Source organism: Aedes albopictus, chromosome 3 (assembly GCF_035046485.1).
Source record: "Aedes albopictus strain Foshan chromosome 3, AalbF5, whole genome shotgun sequence".
In the NCBI taxonomy this organism is placed as follows: domain Eukaryota; kingdom Metazoa; phylum Arthropoda; class Insecta; order Diptera; family Culicidae; genus Aedes; species Aedes albopictus.
Window position 1 is genome coordinate 384,434,242 of NC_085138.1, and position 20,741 is coordinate 384,454,982.

The 20,741-nt window shown below is 41.4% G+C and overlaps 3 protein-coding genes across 4 annotated transcripts in view; all 3 read left to right on the forward strand.

The window, feature by feature from the left end:
* Positions 1-20,741, forward strand: part of LOC109399616 (uncharacterized) — a 578,312-nt gene that overhangs the window by 99,821 nt on the left and 457,750 nt on the right. The window lies entirely within an intron of this gene.
* LOC134291848 (uncharacterized) lies at positions 2,432-5,017 on the forward strand. 2 transcript variants are annotated; one of them, XM_062860179.1, is made up of 3 exons: positions 2,432-4,702; positions 4,760-4,840; positions 4,913-5,017. In XM_062860179.1, the coding sequence occupies exon 1, from the start codon at positions 2,810-2,812 to the stop codon at positions 4,598-4,600; it is 1,791 nt and encodes a 596-aa protein (XP_062716163.1). In that variant the 5' UTR covers positions 2,432-2,809; the 3' UTR covers positions 4,601-4,702; positions 4,760-4,840; positions 4,913-5,017. The 2 variants fall into 2 exon arrangements, with proteins under 2 accessions (XP_062716163.1, XP_062716162.1); XM_062860178.1 differs by having other exon boundaries at positions 2,432-4,840.
* LOC134290964 (uncharacterized) lies at positions 14,680-15,687 on the forward strand. Its single transcript, XM_062858199.1, has one exon. The coding sequence runs from the start codon at positions 14,680-14,682 to the stop codon at positions 15,685-15,687; it is 1,008 nt and encodes a 335-aa protein (XP_062714183.1).

The following is a 20,741-nucleotide window of genomic DNA, read 5'->3' on the forward strand; positions in this document are numbered from 1 at the left end:
AGTGTTCCCAAAGTGCCAAGTGTTGTGACTCGAACTGTGTACCCACCCACCATTTCAATCGAGGTGCTAGGGTCCAAGTATGATCGAATGTAATTTGAACCCATATCTAGAATAACCAAATTTTCCAATCGCAGTGAAACAAGTGCGGTGCAGAGAAGAAAACGACATTCCGCCGTGTGATCAACACGAATTGGAAACAAGTTGATTCACATCGAGTGAGTAGTTACATCGATCATAAAAACAGCATAATTGTACACCTCCCCCCCCTCCTTTTCAAAATAAATAGGCCCTGATGAAGATCCCAACCACAGGATCGAAACGTTGGCAATGATCTAAAATAATCAACGCTTTTCTGTGACTGAAAGCCGAAAAATACCAAGTTTTACGTAAACCCAGTCATACCCCGTAGAACATTTGTAATGGCGACAAATGCACGCACGTCTTTCTACACCGAAGTTCGAGAACAATACGGACCGCCGACCGCTCAGCTGCTCAAGCTGTACGCAAACAACAACACGAAATTGGGTAATATGCAAAGTCGCAAAGAGTTCTTGCTAAAATGCCGCCGAGCCGGAATCATACCTTTGCATATCGTTCACTCCGTCCCGTGTGCACAAGAACTCATCGCATCGAGGAGCCCGTACACCCAAAAGCTGTCCTCGTCAGTGTTTCGATTTCGCAAATCATTGCTGAGCATCGAAATACAGGACACTTTCCACAGGGTCAGGCTACTAAACCAAGAGCTGGAAAAACTGCGAGAGCAAATCGTACATCAAACCCGATCAGAAACGTACACACGGTTCTTTCTGACTCAGGAATTCGCATACTACGACAACCTTCGTCGAAAATCACAACAAACGGCTCGTAAGTATAAGGGGGCCTACACACCAGTCAAACGGTTGGTCAAACATCGTGTGGCCAAAAAACAGCTCGCTCCGATTGACGCAACGTTTGTCACAATCTATCAAACATAGCTCAAGTCTGAGCGAGTTGTTCGACCGTGCGGCCAGGTTTGACCAACCGTTTGACTGGTGTGTAGCCCCCCTAACAACCTGTTGAGCCGATCCGTTGAAGCTAATCACGCCTCGCTTCCGACTGAAAACTGCGGCGCCATCCTCAATGCGACCAACAAAACCGTACCGCCAGAAACACTAATCCTTCTCAGCCTCGGTCCGAAATTCGCTCTTCCCTACAACAACATAAAACAGATGCCTCTTTTCCATCTGATCGCGGATGTGGAGAACATTTTATCAGCCCACACGAACACCGAACTTCGGGAACAGACCAGATGCCGGATCATCAACAAAACGCAAAACTTTGTAAACAGGCACACCGGCGACAATCGCTGCAACCCACTGGTTCGATTCTGCCAATCTGCAACCACCGTCACAACAAAATTCATCAAATCAAACCCGGACGTTCTCATCACCGAAGCTGATAAAGGCAACCGAACCGTCACACAGTGGAGCACCTAGTACATCAAAACTGATCAAAATTATTTTGACGTATTTTCGCAACCCAAATACAACCCATATTAGTAATGAAACGTATTTCATAGTTTTCAATGAATTTTATAGCAATAAATTCACCTAGCAGTGAGAAACAACCCATCTAACTGATTTCAACAAGATTTTTTCAATAATAATACCACCATTCCATAGAAAATTGATATAGTGTGTCTCCGAACATCGTGATACTTGGTGGTTTTGTAGTTTATCGAAAATAATTAGACCCGTATTTTTTTATTTCATCATTAGGGTGACCAATTTTATGATTGTAAAAATCAAGATTTTTCGAAACAGAAATTTTTCAAAAAATCACAGTTTTTGAACCAGTTGACCGATTTTAAACTTCTTTTGAATTCTAATTCTTAATTTTGAATTCTAGTTTTCAGCAAAAATAAGTTCAGAGGGCCAAATAGTGATTTTGGGCAAATAATCTATATATATATATCTATATATATAAAAATGAGTTTGAGATTCCTTTGAGGCAACAAAACTCAAGAACGGGTGAACCGATCAGCATGACTCTTGAACGGTTCGGTTCGTATTCATGGTGCCTGTGTTTATATGTACAACAAGTTACAAAAATCAACTAGAAAAGTAAGGAAATTTAGAAAGTTATGTTTTTTAATGACCGGGGAAGAAAACCAACACGATCGAAATAAAACCAATCTAGAGCGCGGTGCTATTTTGAGCTCAACAGATGTCAAACAACCACAAGACGGCAAGACAAAGTTTGCCGGGACAGCTAGTATCATATAATAATATATTTATCACGATTTTTTCAAAGTGTTGCAATTTTCGAAATCGGAAACATCCGGAAGGTTTTCTTTCTGCATTTGAAAGAGGAACAATAGTTTTATCATACACTAAAAGCAGATTTCCCGGAAATAGCCGAAAAATTAACTTATTTCATTTTGAAAGTACGGTAAAGGATTCCATCTAATATTTTTTTTCAATACTTTCATATATTGTATGTAAATTTAACGTCAATTTATTTGGGTTTCCAATTAACAGAATAACAACATTAACCTTTTTTAACAAACTGCATCGTTGAATTGATTGACTATCAATTTTATTCACTTTGTACGGTCTAAACTTGCACGCGCTGTGAGTTATATCAAAGAAAACGGCTAACATCCAGCTTCACTAAACCTCTTCTGATAAGCGTAAACAAAACATTTGGACACTGCTTAGCTGTCAAACGATTACACGATAACTACACTTGGCAAAAACACAACGGAAAACCCAATTACTTCATTTTGAGTTTTTCCACTTATGATCAGGTTTTGATATGATTTACTCCAATGTGCGTCATAATGAGTCTAGCTGACTATGACAACAAAATGCAACAGCTGATCGGAGATACCAATACGTACCGACAGATCAACCATGACCCGACGGGCCGGTATGAGCGGAAAAACAACAGCATCGTACAGAGGCTGTATGCGCTTCAGCTTATAGATGTCCGAACCAAACACACACTCACAAGCTACAACGCGGTGTGCCCACGGATATACGGACAGCCTAAAGCACACAAGGCGAACCTGCCGCTCAGACCAGTGGTTCCCAACACAACTTCTCCCACGTACCAATTGAGTAAGTACATCGCCGGCATACTTCAACAATCTTTCACGAGTGAATACAATGCCGTCGATTCAAAAACGTTCTGTGCGTACGTCAACCAGTTGGTAATACCAGCAGACCATGTACTGGTGTCGTTCGATGCAATATCTTTATTCACGAACGTCACTAAAGAAGTTGTTATTCGTGACATTATCATGATGTGGGACCAAATACGGGACAACACCACTATAAACCTGGACCTTTTTCTCGAAATAGTAGACTTTTGTATCGGCGCTAGCTTCTTTTGTTTCCGGCAAAAGTACTACCTCCAAACTTCGGGAACGGCGATGGGAAGCCCGTTATCTCCGATATTGGCAGATATTGTGATGGAAAATTTGCTATCAAAAGCAATCCGAATGGCCAACATTTCCCCACAATTCATTCGGAAATATGTGGATGATTTGTTTCTGGTGTTGCATAAAGACCAAATAGATGCTGTTTTGGCGGCTTTCAACTCGCTAAACCCGAAAATCACCTTCACAGCAGAAGTGGAAGTAAACGGTCAACTACCCTTCCTCGACCTGCTGGTGATAAGACAGGAAGATGGCAGCGTCAAAACTGATTGGTACGCAAAACCAATTTCGTCAGGTCGAATTTTGAATTACTTTTCGTTTCATTCAACCGACCAAAAACTTGCGGTGGTAAACAACTTCATTGACCGGGTCCGCAGTTTGAGCACCATCCGCACTAGAGAACAACAAGATCAGCTGATCCACCAACACCTACACAAAAACGATTACCCCCACACCCTCATCAACCGACTGCTACATCAACCACGACGATCCGAGGATACAGACAAACCGGCTGTCTATCGATCGATTCCGTACATCCACGGTCTAACACCGGCAATCAAAAAGATCATCAGCAACAGTGGGCTGGTTATGGGCATCTCTCACAGCAACAAAAACACTGTCGGGAATTTGTACAGAAGCGCCAAGGACCCCATACCGGCGCTCAACAAAAACAACGCTATATACAGAATTGACTGTAGAGACTGTCCCAGTACCTACATCGGGATGACCACCAACAAGCTGCGCACTCGCATGTATGGCCACCAAACCCACGTCAACACTCTCGAAGCCAGATTAGCAGAAGGTTACCACTATACTGATCCGGAAATCCAGCAGCTGCAAGAGAAATCGGCACTGATGGACCACTGCATCAACCACCAACACCGCTTCAACATCCAACAACCCACCATTGTCGATATCACCTACAAGAGTCAAGCTCTGCAAGTGTTGGAAATGTGCCATATAGCGACGACTTCCAACACGGTCAATCATCGGACAGACACCGATAACTTAAGCTGTGCGTACGCAAATCTACTCTCGACGATCAAAAACCGAAGAGAAGAGAGAAATGCGTCGTCTACCACTAACCGATATCGACAAAATACAAACGATCTAACCACCCAACTAACACAAACAAATCCGATCACCCTGACACCGCCAACTATTAACACCCCACAGTAATCCCATCCCGGCCCGCACGAACAGAAGTGTTCCCAAAGTGCCAAGTGTTGTGACTCGAACTGTGTACCCACCCACCATTTCAATCGAGGTGCTAGGGTCCAAGTATGATCGAATGTAATTTGAACCCATATCTAGAATAACCAAATTTTCCAATCGCAGTGAAACAAGTGCGGTGCAGAGAAGAAAACGACATTCCGCCGTGTGATCAACACGAATTGGAAACAAGTTGATTCACATCGAGTGAGTAGTTACATCGATCATAAAAACAGCATAATTGTACACCTCCCCCCCCCTCCTTTTCAAAATAAATAGGCCCTGATGAAGATCCCAACCACAGGATCGAAACGTTGGCAATGATCTAAAATAATCAACGCTTTTCTGTGACTGAAAGCCGAAAAATACCAAGTTTTACGTAAAACCAAGTGATTAAGGTCTGACTCACTTCATATTCAAAAAAAAATAGGTCTGATCCACTTCATGTTCAAGTGATTCAAAGCTCACTCACTTCATATTCAAGTGATTCAAACCTGACTCACTTCATACTCACGTGATTAAGGTCTGATTCAGTTCATGTTCAAGTGATTCAAGGCTCATTGACTTCATATTCAGGTGACTCAGGTCTGTTTCATTTCATGTTTAGGTGATTCAGGTCTGATTCAGGTCGGATTCACTTCATATTAAAGTGATTCAGTTCTGATTCACTTCATATTCAAATGGATCAGGTCTGATTTACTTCATGTTCAAGTGATTGAGGTCTGACACATTTTAATCCAAAATATTGATTCACTTGATGTGCAAGTGATTCAGGTCTGATTCACTTCATATTCAATAGGTTTAGGTTTGATTCACTTCATGTTCAAGTTATTCAGGTTTAATACACTCCATATTCTATAGGTTCAGGTATAATTCAATTCATGTTCAAGTGGTTCAGATTTGATTCACTTCATAATTAAGAGATCAATGTCCTGATTCACTTGATATTCAAGTGATTCAGGTCTGATTCACTTCATATTCAAGTGATTCAGTGTGATTTATTTCATGTTCCAATGATTCAGGTCTGAGTCATTTTAATACAAGTGATTCAGGTCTGATTCACTTCATATTCAAGTGATTCAGGTCAGATTCAGTTGATATTCACGTGATTCAGACATGAATCACATTCAAGTAATTCAGCTCTGGCTCACTTCATGTTCAAGTGATTCAGGGCCGATTCACTTAAAATTCAAGTGATTCTGGTCTGATTCACTTCAAAAACTGCTTATCATAGGCAATTGCACATTTTTCCATGCTCACTTGTGTCACCTAGCTGCAGAATTGCGAACCAAACTGCTTGCCATTGTGATGCCAACGACCTTCCGAACTACTTTGCTGAAGACTGTACCTTTGCATATCAGGATTTCGAGATAAAGCAGCCAGGCTGTAAACATTCGATACTTTTCACTACCTTCGTTTCGTTGCCGCGGTCGGGTGTCAGCTTGCTTTGTTTCATTCGAGCGCGACCGCTACCCCTTACACACAACACGAGTGGCAGAACGAAGATCAATAAACAAAAAAGTGGACCAAATCATCGTCGTCTGACACGATGGCATTTGTCTAATTCCAGCTTTTTGAAAGATTTCAGCCAATTTTGATTAAGATTGGTATAATATTAGTTTATTCGTGTGTGATAAATCGATTAAAACACATACATTTATCCAAAACATATCACTATATGGGAAAGACAGCAATAACAAAAACCGAACCATCTCCCAAAGACGCAATCGTGGTCAAGCGCATTCATTCGACATTTTTGTTCCGTACAGTAGTTTGATCGCTTGTGTTGCGAATGTTGGAGACAAAGGCAGCCGAATATCGACGAAAAGGTGTCAAAGACTGTGATCGCTAACAAGACTGAAAGCAGCACAAATTTAACTGTTTTCAGGTGATGCTAAACTTTTTGGGAGGTGGTGCAATATTCAACTAAGTGTCGCAATACTTTTTCATGCGAGTCCGTACTTATTACGGGTAGTGTAGTTACTCACTCACTAATTTCTACATATCCAATTATTAAGGTCATGTTATGAAGCCACTCTTATAACGTCTTTCGGCTTTTGCCTCAAAAGATTCCAGGCTAATCAAGAATGTCTTATAGTGTTATGAAAGAGCAAAGTAAAAGCAAAGGAAGATGAGTCGTTTTTGCCATATGTGTACAAATTTTGCCGAAGGGTCATATTGCGAAGAAGAACTGTTCCACTATATATATTTTTAGCAAACATTACCATATGTGTTGCACACTTTTGATTCAAAATATTTCAGACATCAAAATTTTAAGTGATTTCTCACAATACCATGAAAACTCAAATTTAATTTGTTCCACCACTTTGGCAAAAGACATATTTTGAAACTTCAATCGCGATGGGGGTCCTGGAGAGTTTCAGATAGGGTTCATGACGGTTTAATGAGGTTACAAGGAACTTTATGTAAGGCTTTCATTAAATCCCTCAGAATCTTCTTGAAACCGCCTCACAGGCTCCCTGAAATCCTCGTGAAGCACCTCTGGATCTTTCTCAAATCTCTGAATTGTCATTGATCCCTTGAAATCCTCCAGGAGCTCCCTTGAAACTTCTCTAAATTTCCTGAAACTTTCTGAATTCACCTGAAATATCGATAGCTTGTTTTCCCCTGAAACTCCCTGGAACACCCGGTTAAACTTTACTCCGACTTTTCCCTGAAATTCCTCCTGGAACTTTATGTAACCCTTTCTACCCTTGTAACCATGCTTTTCTGGATTCCTATATTCGTGTCATTTGGCAAACGCCATTTGGCCGAACGCCATTTGATCGAACGCCATTTGGCCGAAACGATCATTTGGTCAAATGCAATTTGGCCGAATGCCGATTGGCTGAAAAATGAATGATAAACTTTTCCCACCCAAGAAACAGAAGTAGCTGAACAACAGTTTCTTAAGCTGAAGCTTGCTTAAGAGTGGTTTGTTCCACTCTTATACAGCAAACATTTTTAGTTGGGCATGCCACTGCTCCCCGCGTCAGTATTACTCGAAAGAACAGCCTATCATTCAAACAAGGAAAAATCTTTGATAAAATATTTGCAGATTCAACGCCAACTAATCCCTCAAAACTAGAGAGAATAGCCTGATTTCTGTTGGTAAATTTGGTAGTTAGAATGTCAAAAACTTCGTCTGAATTCTTTTGATCATAATTCGGCCAGATGGCATTCGGCTGAATGGCGTTCGGCCAAACGGCATTCGACCAAATGGCCGGACACCCTCTTTAAAATACCTTTAGCCGCCTTCCAAAGGGAAGTAAAGCCCTAGGTTTAGTCCAGGGCTACAATTTCGGTAATGAAGTTACAAAAACAACCCCTTGAAAGTCATTGAAACCTCCTACACTATCCAGTTTACTCATTGAAACTTTTCTGACACCTCACCATACAACCAATACAACCACCAATACAACCAGCCAATACAACCGCATAAAAACCCCAGAAATACTTTCCTGAAATCTCCTTGGAGGTTAATGCTCCCCTGGCGTCATCTGAAACCTCACATCCCCTCCGTACTCTCTGGAACCCCCTTTGAAACTTCTAGAAACCCTCCTGAAATTCTTCATACTCACTCTACTCCTGGAACATCCATAGTGATCCCTCATATTGAGCCCCCTGAAGCTTCCTGGTTACCCCCCTGATATTTTCCCTGAAAATCCCCATTGTCCTTTGAGATCCATGTTCCTGAAATACCCATGACCCCATGTCAACACCCTTGAAACTTTTCTTAACCACTCTGAGGTAACCCCTGAAGTTTATGAATCCCTCGTAAAATTCTCTTGAATTTCTTGTAATACCTTTAAATTAGCCAACATCTATACACTAAGGTACTTTTTACACGAATTTTCGAATTAACACGGTTTTCAATATTCTCGCACACCAAGAGTACAGAAGGAAACTATTCCTAAAAAAAATGAAAGAGGGTTGCTTGGGAATGATTTACTGAATTTCTAAGGAGTGGGTTAAGTGGAGGAGGTGGTCGTTATTAGAGGAAGTGAGTTCGGAGAGGGCAATGAGGGGCTAAATGAGGGTATACCAAAGGAGGCTCTTCGAGTATGGTTCTGTAAAGAGTTGCTTTCCAACGATGTTCTAAGTCATCCAAGAACTTCCGCGGGTAAAGGCTTTAATATCTGTATGCGTGACCATGTCCAATGAATTGATGTTACATTACTAAAGCCTACAGGTCCATGAAGCATAGTTCTGTAAAGAACTATTTTCCAAAGATTATCTATGTCATCTAACAACATCTTTGAGTAAAGGTCTAACGATCTACAAGCGTATCAGATATCATAAAGATAGCTCAAGTGGCACGTTTTCCTGCTATTTGGAGATTTGTGTCTGTCTACTGCCTGTACTGTCTGTTACATTACTGATGCTATGTCCATGGCGTTAATTTAAAGAACCACCTTCCAAACATCCGCCTTGAGGTCAACAAGTGTAATCAATTTATTGTTGTTACATTATTGATGCGGTGTAACATCCTACTGGCCCATGGAGCATAGTTCCATGGAGAAGCAACTTTCAAAGATGTTCTTGGTCATACAAGAACCTTTGCTACCCGAGCAGAAGGGCATACCTTACAAATACCGTGCAAAGAGCAACCTGTGCTCTTATACCTCAAATTGGTATTGCTATATTATTCTACGCAATGCTATGAGAACACCACAATAACAATTGGAGGTATTTGAGTTAAGTTAGGTATTGATGTGGTATTGCTGATTTAGCTGGGAAAATAACTGTTCAACAAGATATGTTTTTACATCATGGAGCTGTCGAAAAATGTTCAATTTAATAGCAAGAAATGTTATTACTTTGTTATTTCGTACCTTCTGGATAACATAAAGAGCACTTGAAATTTATGGTATGCATTCATTATTGAAATAACAAGACTTATTATTTTTAGGGTGTAATTTGTACAAAATTATGGTATTCATTTTTGTTATTTTGCCTCTTATGTCCACCTAATGAAGGGCATATCGAGGTATAATGTTATTTAAGATTAATACCTCGATATGTTATTTTGTTGCTATTCTTTTCTGCTCGGGTAGTAGAGGCCTGAAGCCACAAGCCAGAGGCCACAAGCGTATCAATCAAATGTTGTTACAATTTTGATCTATTGCACGGGACATGGTTTTTCAGAGAATTTAGAGAATCAATTTCCAAAGATATTCTAGATAATTAAAGAACTTCCACGAGTAAAGGTCTTAAGGTCTACAAGCGTAATCAATAGAGTGTTGTTACACTACTGATGCGGTAAAGCATCCTACAAGTCCAGGAGCATGGTTTTGTAGAAAACTTATAATGATGTCTGTCATCCAAGAACATCTGTGAGTAAAATTCTAAAGATCTACAAGCGTAACCAATGAAATGTGTTTATATAGCTGATGCGATGTAACACTATAGAGGTCCATGCATCATAGTTTTGTAATTTTCAATTATTTTCTTGGTCATCCAAGAACTTATGTGAGGCGAGTCCCGAAGATCTACATGCGTACCCAATAGATTGATGCAACATTACGGATGCGGTGCAACATACTACTACATTAATATCCACGAGGCTTAGTTCTGTAAAGAACTGCTTTCCAAAGGTGTTTAAGATCCAAGAACTTCTGCGAGTAAGAGCCTGAAGGTCTACAAGGGTAATCAATCACATTTTGCTATATTACTGGTACGCAGCAACATCATACATGTCCATGGAACATGGTTCTTTAGAGAACTAATTTCTAAAGATGTTCTAGGTGTGATCTAGAGCTCCTTTGAAAAATATTTACTACAGTACATCATGAATCTGTAGGATGTCGCACCGTTAGCAGTAATGTAACAACTATCTATTGATGATGAACCTGGGCTTGTTAGTGGAATACCTGTAAGTTAAAAAGCAAATCGGGTTAGGTACTGTTACTTTTAATTCCACTAAAGGATTTGCATCCTTTGGCAGATACGTATGTCGACCTCAACTGTCTTCAGTGTCTTGTACTTGACTCGACTCAAGGAAAGACCTCCATTCTCGCTCATTTCTCCGAGACCATGGCGTCCCATTACGTGCTCATAATCCGAGTTATCGAAACCAATATTCGCGTTGAAGTCGTCCATGAGGATCTTGATATCACCGTTCGAAATATTGTACACGACAGCATTTAGTTGGCTGTGAAAGTTCTCTTTGTCTTGCATTTCGGCAGCATCGATCGGCGCGTAACATTGCATCATGGTAAGATTTCGAAACTGTGTTTTGAATCTGGCTACAATTATCCTCTCATTAATAGGTTCCCACTTCATGAGCGCAGCGTGGGCATGTGCACTGAGCAGGAAACCAACTCCACAGTGGCGAGGAGCGTGTGTTCAACTCGTAGAGCAGAAGATAGCAGAGTTTGACCTGACGCTAAATCTGTGTTCTCCAAGGTTCGGCCAAAGGAACTTCGCTATGATCTCAAGCTTCATATGGCATGCCTCATTGGCTAGTTGTGCCAGTATACGCTGCTGGGCTAGGGTTGATACATTCCAAGTTCCAATTCTTGTCCGTTGTTTCGCGCTAAAAGTCGTTGCCGTTGAATCAGTTCGCAATCTTTCATTTTGGGTTTCTGTATCGGTTTTTTGAGTTTCGGTAGCAGTAGGAGGTTGGCCTAAAGTACCCTATCCACCTTGGTAAGGCTGCCCCCTTAGGCATAGCTTCCGGTGAGTGCATGAGCATTCAGCTTGAGTAAAGATTATGTTATTTGCATATTTTTATTTTCTTTTTCACTAGAAATAATCCCAAATAACTCCTACGTGCCAAGATTGTGAGAAACGGGGGTTCCATGCATTGTGCGTTCGGTGCCACAAATTTCCCACAATTTATCAATAGAAACATGGCCTGGAGATAAAACCTGCAAAGCTCGGCAGATACTGCGACAACATTCCACGGGGGAGAGAGGGGGCATTTTTATGATGACTACAACACGATGCCATGAAAATGTTGTAATGTTCTCGTCGTTTCTCGCAGTATAAGATTCGGCGAGGTTGGGGTAGGCAGATTTTTTTTCTCCAATCGATTGGAAGTGCACGGGTGGGAAAATCTTGGCGCGAGCTGAGGGGCAAATCGTTTGATATCTGAATGGAACGTCTCAAGTGGAGCATTGTTTGTAACATTTCCTACCGGGGCGACAACTTCCTCCCAAATGACGGGTGACGGCTTGACAGCGAACGGAAGCTGTGTGGGGCTCGCGAGGTTCGAGACAGCAACGATGGGATCGTTTGTACAGGTTAGCGTGACAAGCCCGAACCGAAAGATAGAGAGTAATTGGACCTGGGAGTGAGAATTGAAATACCTAACGAATAAAATCGGAAATCCGAAAGACGACAAACCACGAGGGTAAACGTGACTGCCAAGTGTCAAGGTGATTTTTTGGGAATGAGATAGGAAATGCCGGAGCAGCGCAACAGGAATTTGTCACAAAGAGTGGTAAATTGGTCACGTGGTGCTATCACGTATGTGGGAAATGACAGCGGGGAAGCAGAAGAAGAGTAGGATTGTGGTTTTTGGTGCAATATGTAGGTACAAATAAACTAGAGAAAAATTGAGAGAGAGCAAATTGCCCCATTTTCCTGTGTGTTGGTCATTATGTTGTTCATAAAAGACCAGTATTACCAACATGAAATGAAACAAGAGACCCATTAAAATCCTAAATTAAAATAAATAAATAGGGATTTAAACATAGAATTCTAAGAATATAGAAAGCTTGACTCAACAATCTCCCGATGAGGCACATTCAAGGATAACACTCTCATACTTGTACAAAACTTCAAACAAAAGATTCCATAGCGCAAACTGCTAAAAACTAAACTCATAAACCAAACACCCCCAACGCCATTATGTGCTTCGTCTGGAACCCATCGGGGTGTCCGCAGCTTTAAAGCAACCGGTCATAAATCATGTCAAAGCTCACCACCACGGCACGAGTGATGCGGAGGAGGATAGGAGCAGCGGGCTGCCTCGCTGTCAGGGTCTGGGACATCCGTCCGTGGTTGACAACGACGACGGCAATGGCAAACTGGCGGCTGTACGACAATGGCGGCGACCGACACAAAGATGGAAGTCGTCAACACGACCACGACGATGACGATGAACAACGAGGGCACGATGTGATATGGTGTGCTGGTTGTTGGTTGGTTGGTTTCTGGTTTGTTTGATGGGGAAAAAATGGCTGTCGGGCGTGTTAGAATTGTTAATTAAGGTGAAATGACGGTGTGATGCTGATGACGACCGCCGCCCAGACCGACGAAGCTGAGGCCAACAATGGTGAAAACGACAACGGAATCTTTGGAATGTGTTACTCGCCTGGGGTAATGTGGGGCGGAAGGGGAGTCGTTGTCGCTGTGGAAGATGAATTTTGTGGGGTGTGTGATGTTTCCATGGAGGCACGTGGTCGTTTGTAGGGTTTAGGGGCTGTCCATAAACCACGTGGTCATTTTTTTTTTGGGACTTCTCAAACCCCCCCGCGTGGTCATTAGTCCATACCAAAATTTTTATTCGTCCATACAAAATGGTCATTGGCCGAACCCCCCCTCATGATCACGTGGTTTATGGACAGGCCCTTAGTGTAAAAAGAAACAATTCAACCAGCTAGAGGTGATAGCTTGGGTGATAGTGCCTTTATTGACGTAGCAACGGTCGCTTCTACGGCTTATTGGCACTTAACTTACCTTACCGGTCAGACTAAGGCCTGAGTGTCCTATGCTGTACGTAGGAGTCGTCTCCATTCTACTCGGTCCATGGCTCTCCAGTTCCGCACTCTGCGAAGTGTTCGCAAATAGTTCTCCACTTGATCGACCCACCTATCTCGCTGCTCACCACGTTTTATTGTACCGGTCGGATGACTCTCGAGAACCATTTTAATCGGGTTGCTATCCAACACCCTGATGATGTGATCCGTCCTCCGTAGCCTTCCGATTTACGCGGTGTGTACGATGAATGGTTCTCTCTGCAGCTGATGCAGCTCGTGGTTCATTCGCCTTCTCCAAGTCCCGTCTTCCATCTGCACTCCGCCGTAGATGGTACGCAACACCTTCCGTTCGAGAACTCCAACGGCGCTTTGATCCTCTGCAAGTAGAGTCCATAGAAAAAAACCGGAGCTGACGGATAACGAAGTTACCTTGGAGAGATTTTCGAACTTCGTTGATTCACAAAGCTGCGCCTTGAAATTCGTTTATCGACAGAAAAGGCCAGTGTTTGTCACTTCACCCACACACAAACCGATTGCCAACATAAATCTTTGGTAGACACAGGAGCTCAATCATCCTCTATGCCTCTATGTGACCTTTGTGAAAGGTCTCCCCATCAGTTGTACCATTGCGGTAAGTTCCTCCATGTCAGCTGCAAAGAACGGCTACGGTATATTCGCAGACGTGGCCTCTGTGAAAATTGCCTTCGACGACATTCCGGTGAGCCATGCCAGTCCGGAAAATGTCGCAAGTTCAATCTCTTTCACCACACTCGCCTTCATGAAGCCTTCCAATCTCCAGCATCGTCTTATTCCGACAACAATCCAACACCTGCGGTTGAGCAATGCGGTTACTCCAACATGCCTCAAACTTTAGTTTCGTCTCTTAGTCTAGCTACTGACCTCATGGATACCAACGTACTACAACTACTTTTGACCGCTACCATTAACGTGGTTGATAAACATGGACGCCCTCACGCTTGTCGGGCCGTTCTAAACTGCGCTTCACACACTAGTTATGTTACGAAGAAGTTGTGCAGCACACTGGGCCTGCCCACTGCCCAAGTGGACTTCGAATTTGGCGGAATCGCGGGTTCTGCTGGTCATGCAAGTCGAGGGGCACTAGTGACAATCGCGTCACGTTGCTCCGATTATCGCACCGAAGTGCCTTGCATCGTATTGGATCGACTAACTTCTGAGCTTCCACTAAAACCAATCGACATCACAGATTGGCCCATTCCGGGATCGATTCAGTTAGCTGAACCGCAATTTCATCACCCCGGGAAAATCAGCATTCTTCTAGGAAACAAGCTTTTCTTCCAGTTACTTGAACCGGGAACAATGAAGCTTGGCCTGGACGACAAATTTCTTGTACTCCAAAATACAAAACTCGGCTGGGTAGTTTCCGGTGGTTATAAGGAGCTTCAAACTCAACCGATCTCTAGCGAACCTTCCTGCCTACTAGTCACTTCGAATGAAACCTTGTCAGAGCACCTGCGATTGTTCTGGGAGCTGGAAGAGTACATCAACACTCCTCCTCACTACAGCGATGAGGAGATCCGATGCGAAGAACACTTCGCCAAACATACGAATCGCGACTACACAGGTAGATTCGTTGTTCGGCTTCCATTCTCGAAGAGCCCTGTAGCTCTCGGCAAATCGCGGGATATTGCTGAGAAGAGAATGCATCATCTTGAGCGAATGCTAGAAAGGTATCCCAAACTACGAGAACAATATCACACGTTCATACAAGAGTACATTGACCTCGGTCATATGAGCCTCGCCACGAGTAGTGCTCCAGATGAATGCGTGTTCCTTCCACACCATTGCGTTGTTAAAGAAGCTAGCTCTAAGACAAAATGTAGAGTAGTTTTTGATGCATCGGCCAAAGCATACAACGGCAAATCGCTCAACGATATCCTTATGACAGGTCCCGTATTACAAGATTCTCTGGTGAACATTCTATTGCGGTTCCGGTTTCCTTCCGTCGTGGCAGGTGACGTTAGGCAAATCTACCGCAATTGCAGAATATTGTGCCGCTGGTCTAAGGAGGAACCACTGCTAGAATATTGCTTGAATACCGTAACTTACGGTACTAAAAGTGCATCGTACCCAGCGACAAAATTCGTTCAACAACTTCTGCTTTCACATGAGGAATATTTCCCAGAGACTGTCCAACGAGCCATCAAGGGTACTTATGTTGAGGATGTCCTGACCGGCGCTGAAAACATCGATGAAGCAAAACAGCTTCGCCAAGAGCTCTGCCAAATATTTGCTGCCGGAGGTTTCCACCTGCGGAAATGGGCTTCCTTCGAGTCGAAGGAGTACCTAAAGAGGATCGCGAAATGAAGATTCACATCGACTTCAATGAACCAAACACAATCAAGGCCCTCGGAATCCACTGGAAGCCGTGCAGCGACGAGTTCCGGTTCAGCGTTCAACCACCCAAGATCCTTCAGCCCACAAAGCGCATCATTTTGTCCGAAATCGCAAGCTTGTTTGACCCGCTTGGCCTCATCACGCCGATCATCATCAACGCCTGATGCAGCGTTAGTGGGAACTGAAGGTGGATTGGAATACTATTCCCCCCGGTGAGTTGATTGACATCTGGCAAAGTTTCGTGCAAAGTCTGGTATCTTCGGATATTCTCGGCTTTTCCACTCTTTTGGAGTAATTTTGAGGGATATAAAAGCCATACAAATCACCATTAGTGTAAAGAATTAAGTAGTAGTTTGTCCAATATACGAAAAATTACAAAAAGAAAAGTGTTCCGTGAAACATGTATAGTGATAAATAAACTGACCAACATAGCACCAGCCCCCCATAGACGCTTGAATATGCGTGAACACCATGTTAAAAAGCTCTTGTCAATCGGTTCGAAATTGACTGAGTTATAGCAGCAAATGTCCAAATGGTCCTAGCCACAAATTATGTCCATTGGCATTTTTTATGGACTTAATTGAATTCGTCTAGGAATGTGCATATTTGTAAAATCAATCCGCAAACAAATCTCTTGAAAGTTCAGCTAGAACTTTTTCATAACATGAAGCCGGATGTCTAATATATTTCATTTGGGAAGTCTGCATTTGTTAAAACTTCATTACAGCTCCAAATCTACCAATCAAACTCAAGCCTAAACGACCAGCTAAACATCCATTAGCCACTGGATATTAGTCCGTAACACGAAAGTTCTCTCCTCGTTTCCAGCGACAGCAGCAGCGTGGCAAACTTTTTAACAGAATTTGTTTTCCTTCGCTCGGTAAACTCACTCGTTAAGACGTGCCAAACAAGATTTCTCGGTAGGATGACTGCAGGCTCGTCCCGCCTGAATTCCGTTGTCCCTCAAACCAAACAAACTTCCACATAAGTATCACCACCCCGTATCATGACGATGATGGTTCCACTTCGAATGAAAAGGAAAGTCAAACTGCTTGCCCGGAGCTAGAAAACGAAACCAAATCAGAGGAAAAATATGCAAATATCATTTTTTTTTCTCGGGTGCTGGCAACGTGCAACATCCTTGCTCGAGAGCCCCGTCGACGGGATGTGCAGAGGCAAGACAGTCGGGATAGTCCGTGTTTGATGAAGACGTTACACGGAATCAACAACTTTCGAGCGCACGGTTCAGAGTTCCAGCGAATGGGAAATTGATATGCGGTAGCCGAGGGAAATTAGGGGTTTAAAAATTGAAGACCCTCGAGATGGGATTCGGGTGAACTCGGCGGTAGTCAACAACAGGGTTAGATGGAGACATTTCTTCGCAAGTTACCTACTAACGTGTAGGATTGTGAATGTCGTTTGATGTCTGGCAGGCAGTTATTGGAACGAAGCAAGAAGCAACCGAAGCAAAATGCGTTCTGCCTACTCGGAAGGATTTGGAAAAATTTTCTTTGTCGGAATTGGAAATGACATGTTGTCCTAAAATAGCAGATTTATTCAATTACGGTTCGGCGCGGCAGTTCATGATTTTTTATCGATCACGCTTCGTCGCAGGAGACATCGATTTTCTTGGAAGAAAAGCATTAAATCAATTTCGGGTAGACGAAGGCTTTACTCACAGCAACCGAATACGTGCTTTGGAAGCCTAATGAATGAATAGAGACGTATCTCATATTTAATAACAGAAATCAGGGTGTTCTTATAATGAAGACGCTCCATTATTTCATGTCCACCATCAAATCGTTTTACATTATATCCTCCTTATCGTGATTAGTGTTTCGTACGGTTATCGAAATATTAGCGGATCAAATATCTATAGTGCCGAGGCCCGTGGCGTAGTGCTCACATGTTCACTTAATAAATGGATGGTCATGCATTCGATCCCAGCCCCGGCACTTGCAATTTTTCAACAGTTGCTCTTACCCCCGAGAGCGGCCGACGACATCTGACCCTCTTCTGAGCATGTAGCTCTAACGGAGCCGGAAACTTCAATATCGGCTAACGGCAACTTATAATGGACTCCCCAATCGGTCTGGAAAAGGAACAAGAGCCACGCATCAACATCCTCGTGCTCATCATTCTACGATGAACAGGGTAAAAAAGTGACAGCAGCACAAACCAATCAGTTCGATATAGTAGAATTAGAATAGGATACATTTAGGCGCTGTACAAAGTGTTAATGCAGCTGCCAATTGGAGTCGCCCACGTTGTGCCCTAGGCCAAAAACGAGCTGTAAATAAGGTTAAGTGGTTAGGATTTAAAAAATAAAAACGACTCATAGAAAAGTGATTTTTTCAATAAGTAAAACAGAATTTGCCAACCAAAATTTTGCTTCAAAAATTTATTCACTTATTCTCTCAGGATATACCGCAGATATTTATTCCAGAAATTACGCAAGAAATATCCTCAAAGTATTGTTTTTATTTTTTGTTCCTGCGTACTGCTACACGATTCGAATTTTCTTCAGATATTCTTCTGTACACAATCTGCTGCAGAAATACCTTCCAATAATCTAGTGAACTGAAAAGCCAGGTATCAGAAAACTCAGCTTAGGCGGCACGTTCCCCTACCAATGGAAAATTCGAGCCTCTAACTAGAAGCTGAAAAGATAACCGATCCATTTTAAGAATAATAAATAATTCCCTTGAGAATATCCCCAGTGATACTATCCTAAATGAATTGTAACGTTTGATTAAAATAGGATATAAGTTGACAGTTACTACGAAATAACCCTGCCATTTATTTTGCATATTATTCCCAGAAACTGGTTTATGATTTTGCCAGAAAGCTCGCAATAATTGCTTGAAAAATTTACAATCAATTGATTTTTTTTAACTTTTTTCTTTAAGATTGATTTTAAGGAATTTCAAGAAAAACCTCAACGATGGAACCTGAAAATCATGTTGAAAAAAAAAAAAACTAGAATTCTTTTAAAGCCATCGCATTTCTTTTTTATTTATTTATTTACTTTTTTGACAAAAAAGCGGTAGGCGATTCCTTGAAAACCTCTTAGAATCTTAAGAAAAAAATCTGAAGATTTGTTTCCTGAAAAACCCACACGAAAACCGTGGGTGTATGTGTCAAAAATCCTAAAAACATTCCTAGCTTGTAAGAAACTTTAGAAAAATTCGTTAGAGTTTTTGTAGAAATCCTTTAAGCGTCCATGAATTACGTCACGCTAAATTGGAAGAAATGCCTACATTTTTTTATGTAATCCTTCGCTAGATTTCTATGGAAAAGTTAAACAAATATAAAGATGTCGGAAGGCATCTCTGAAAAAATTGTTGGATTCATATTTATTATGAAAATTACTAAAGATATGGAATTAAAAAAAAATGAAGACATAGTAGTAACTGAAGATTATTAAAAAAAAATACATAGAGAGCTCCTGTAAAGAACAGTCTTGACCCGATTTTAACATGCACGATTTTGTCTGCCCCAATTCTGTCTACACCCAGTTTTATGTATCATGTTTTGACCCTGTTTCAGATTCCATAAGTTGCAGTGTAGATCAACTGGTCAGCGTTAAGTCAGAGATGCTCCTTATTTCGAGAAAAACGACTTTAAAGTTTGAAACTCTGTAACTCTTAAGTTTTGCTACGGGTATGAATATTTGTTACAATCATAAAACAGAATAATTGTTTAATGTGTTAAAAGTTTATTATTTGTGCGTTCTTTTTGATGTATGTTTTATTTTACCTTGTACATATTCCCATAATTCTAGTGCACATGTATAGGGTTCTGAAAAAATAAAGAGGCCCATGATGCAATCCTACTTTGATTGCCAACTTTCAGGCCATTTCTGGCAGCGGTCAAGTACTAGAGATGTAAACCTTTCCCTGCCACGGACTTCAAGTTGTTGATCTCAAGTATCGAACCCCGAAACAAGATGCCCGATTAGGATTAGTTTTCCTAGACAAAACCAAGCTGTGAACACAACAACAAATGCCGTGAACTAAAAGGCAAAATGCCAACTAAAATACAATTCCAGGATGACTGATGGACCCTAACCAATACATGAAACCTCGTCATCCTGTGATCGGAAGATGTTATCCATCTGGATGACAGGGCACATCTATGTTATGTGTTGTGCTGCGTCAATTTGTGATGTTCCTAATTTGTGCATTTGAGGGGTTCTATGTGTATCGTGAAGTGTCAATACTTTGTAATAATTAATTTCTTTTATTTTTGTAACAGTTTTTCAACAAATTTTCTTGAATTTTTTCCACAAATCAAAAAAGTTATTTAACAAAGCATCACTCTGTACTAATCGCGAATAAACGTAAAAATAAAGCTTGAAACCGATCGATTGCTAGGTAATTTATTGAATTTGTTCCACTCTGACTGAACGATTTTTGACAAACCTACAACTAACTACATTACACACATAAATTCTAACAGATTTAATGAAAAAATAGTGCACAGGAAGGACGAGATCTAAAAGTTTGGAATTTGAAATGCCTGTTATTACGCTAAAGATATGTAACATTCTTCGATTTTTATGTTCAGACACAGTGAACCAACTACAACAGTTCGATATCTCATGAATTATTGTTTTCGAATTACCTATTTAAGAACTCTTGATTAGAACACGTTACGGCTAACATATTTTGAACGCATTTTCATAGTTCAGTGTGTTTTCAGAATATTGAAGTTACACAGTTCATAATAATTATTTCAGAAGACTGGTGTTTTTCAAATATTCGTTCAGTCAGAGTGAGCTAAGTACAATTCTTGAATAACTGGTAAAACAAACTTCTTCATCAAACCGGTAATGGTACATTCCAATATGATGGACAACAGCTTATAAACAAACATATTCTGATATACATAGTATTACGAATAATAGGTAATTTCAACTTGTTTTTCTAAGATATACATGGTCCACTCACGTAAAATGCCGCAATATGCTTCAACACACAGCAAAAAAATTCTTGTGATATGACATCATTTTCGCTACACGT

What these genes read in the sequence shown, in the direction of transcription:
- LOC134290964 (XM_062858199.1), top strand. Translation starts at nt 14,680, where the DNA reads ATGAAGCTTGGCCTGGACGACAAATTTCTTGTACTCCAAAATACAAAA.
- LOC134291848 (XM_062860178.1), top strand. Translation starts at nt 2,810, where the DNA reads ATGTGCGTCATAATGAGTCTAGCTGACTATGACAACAAAATGCAACAG.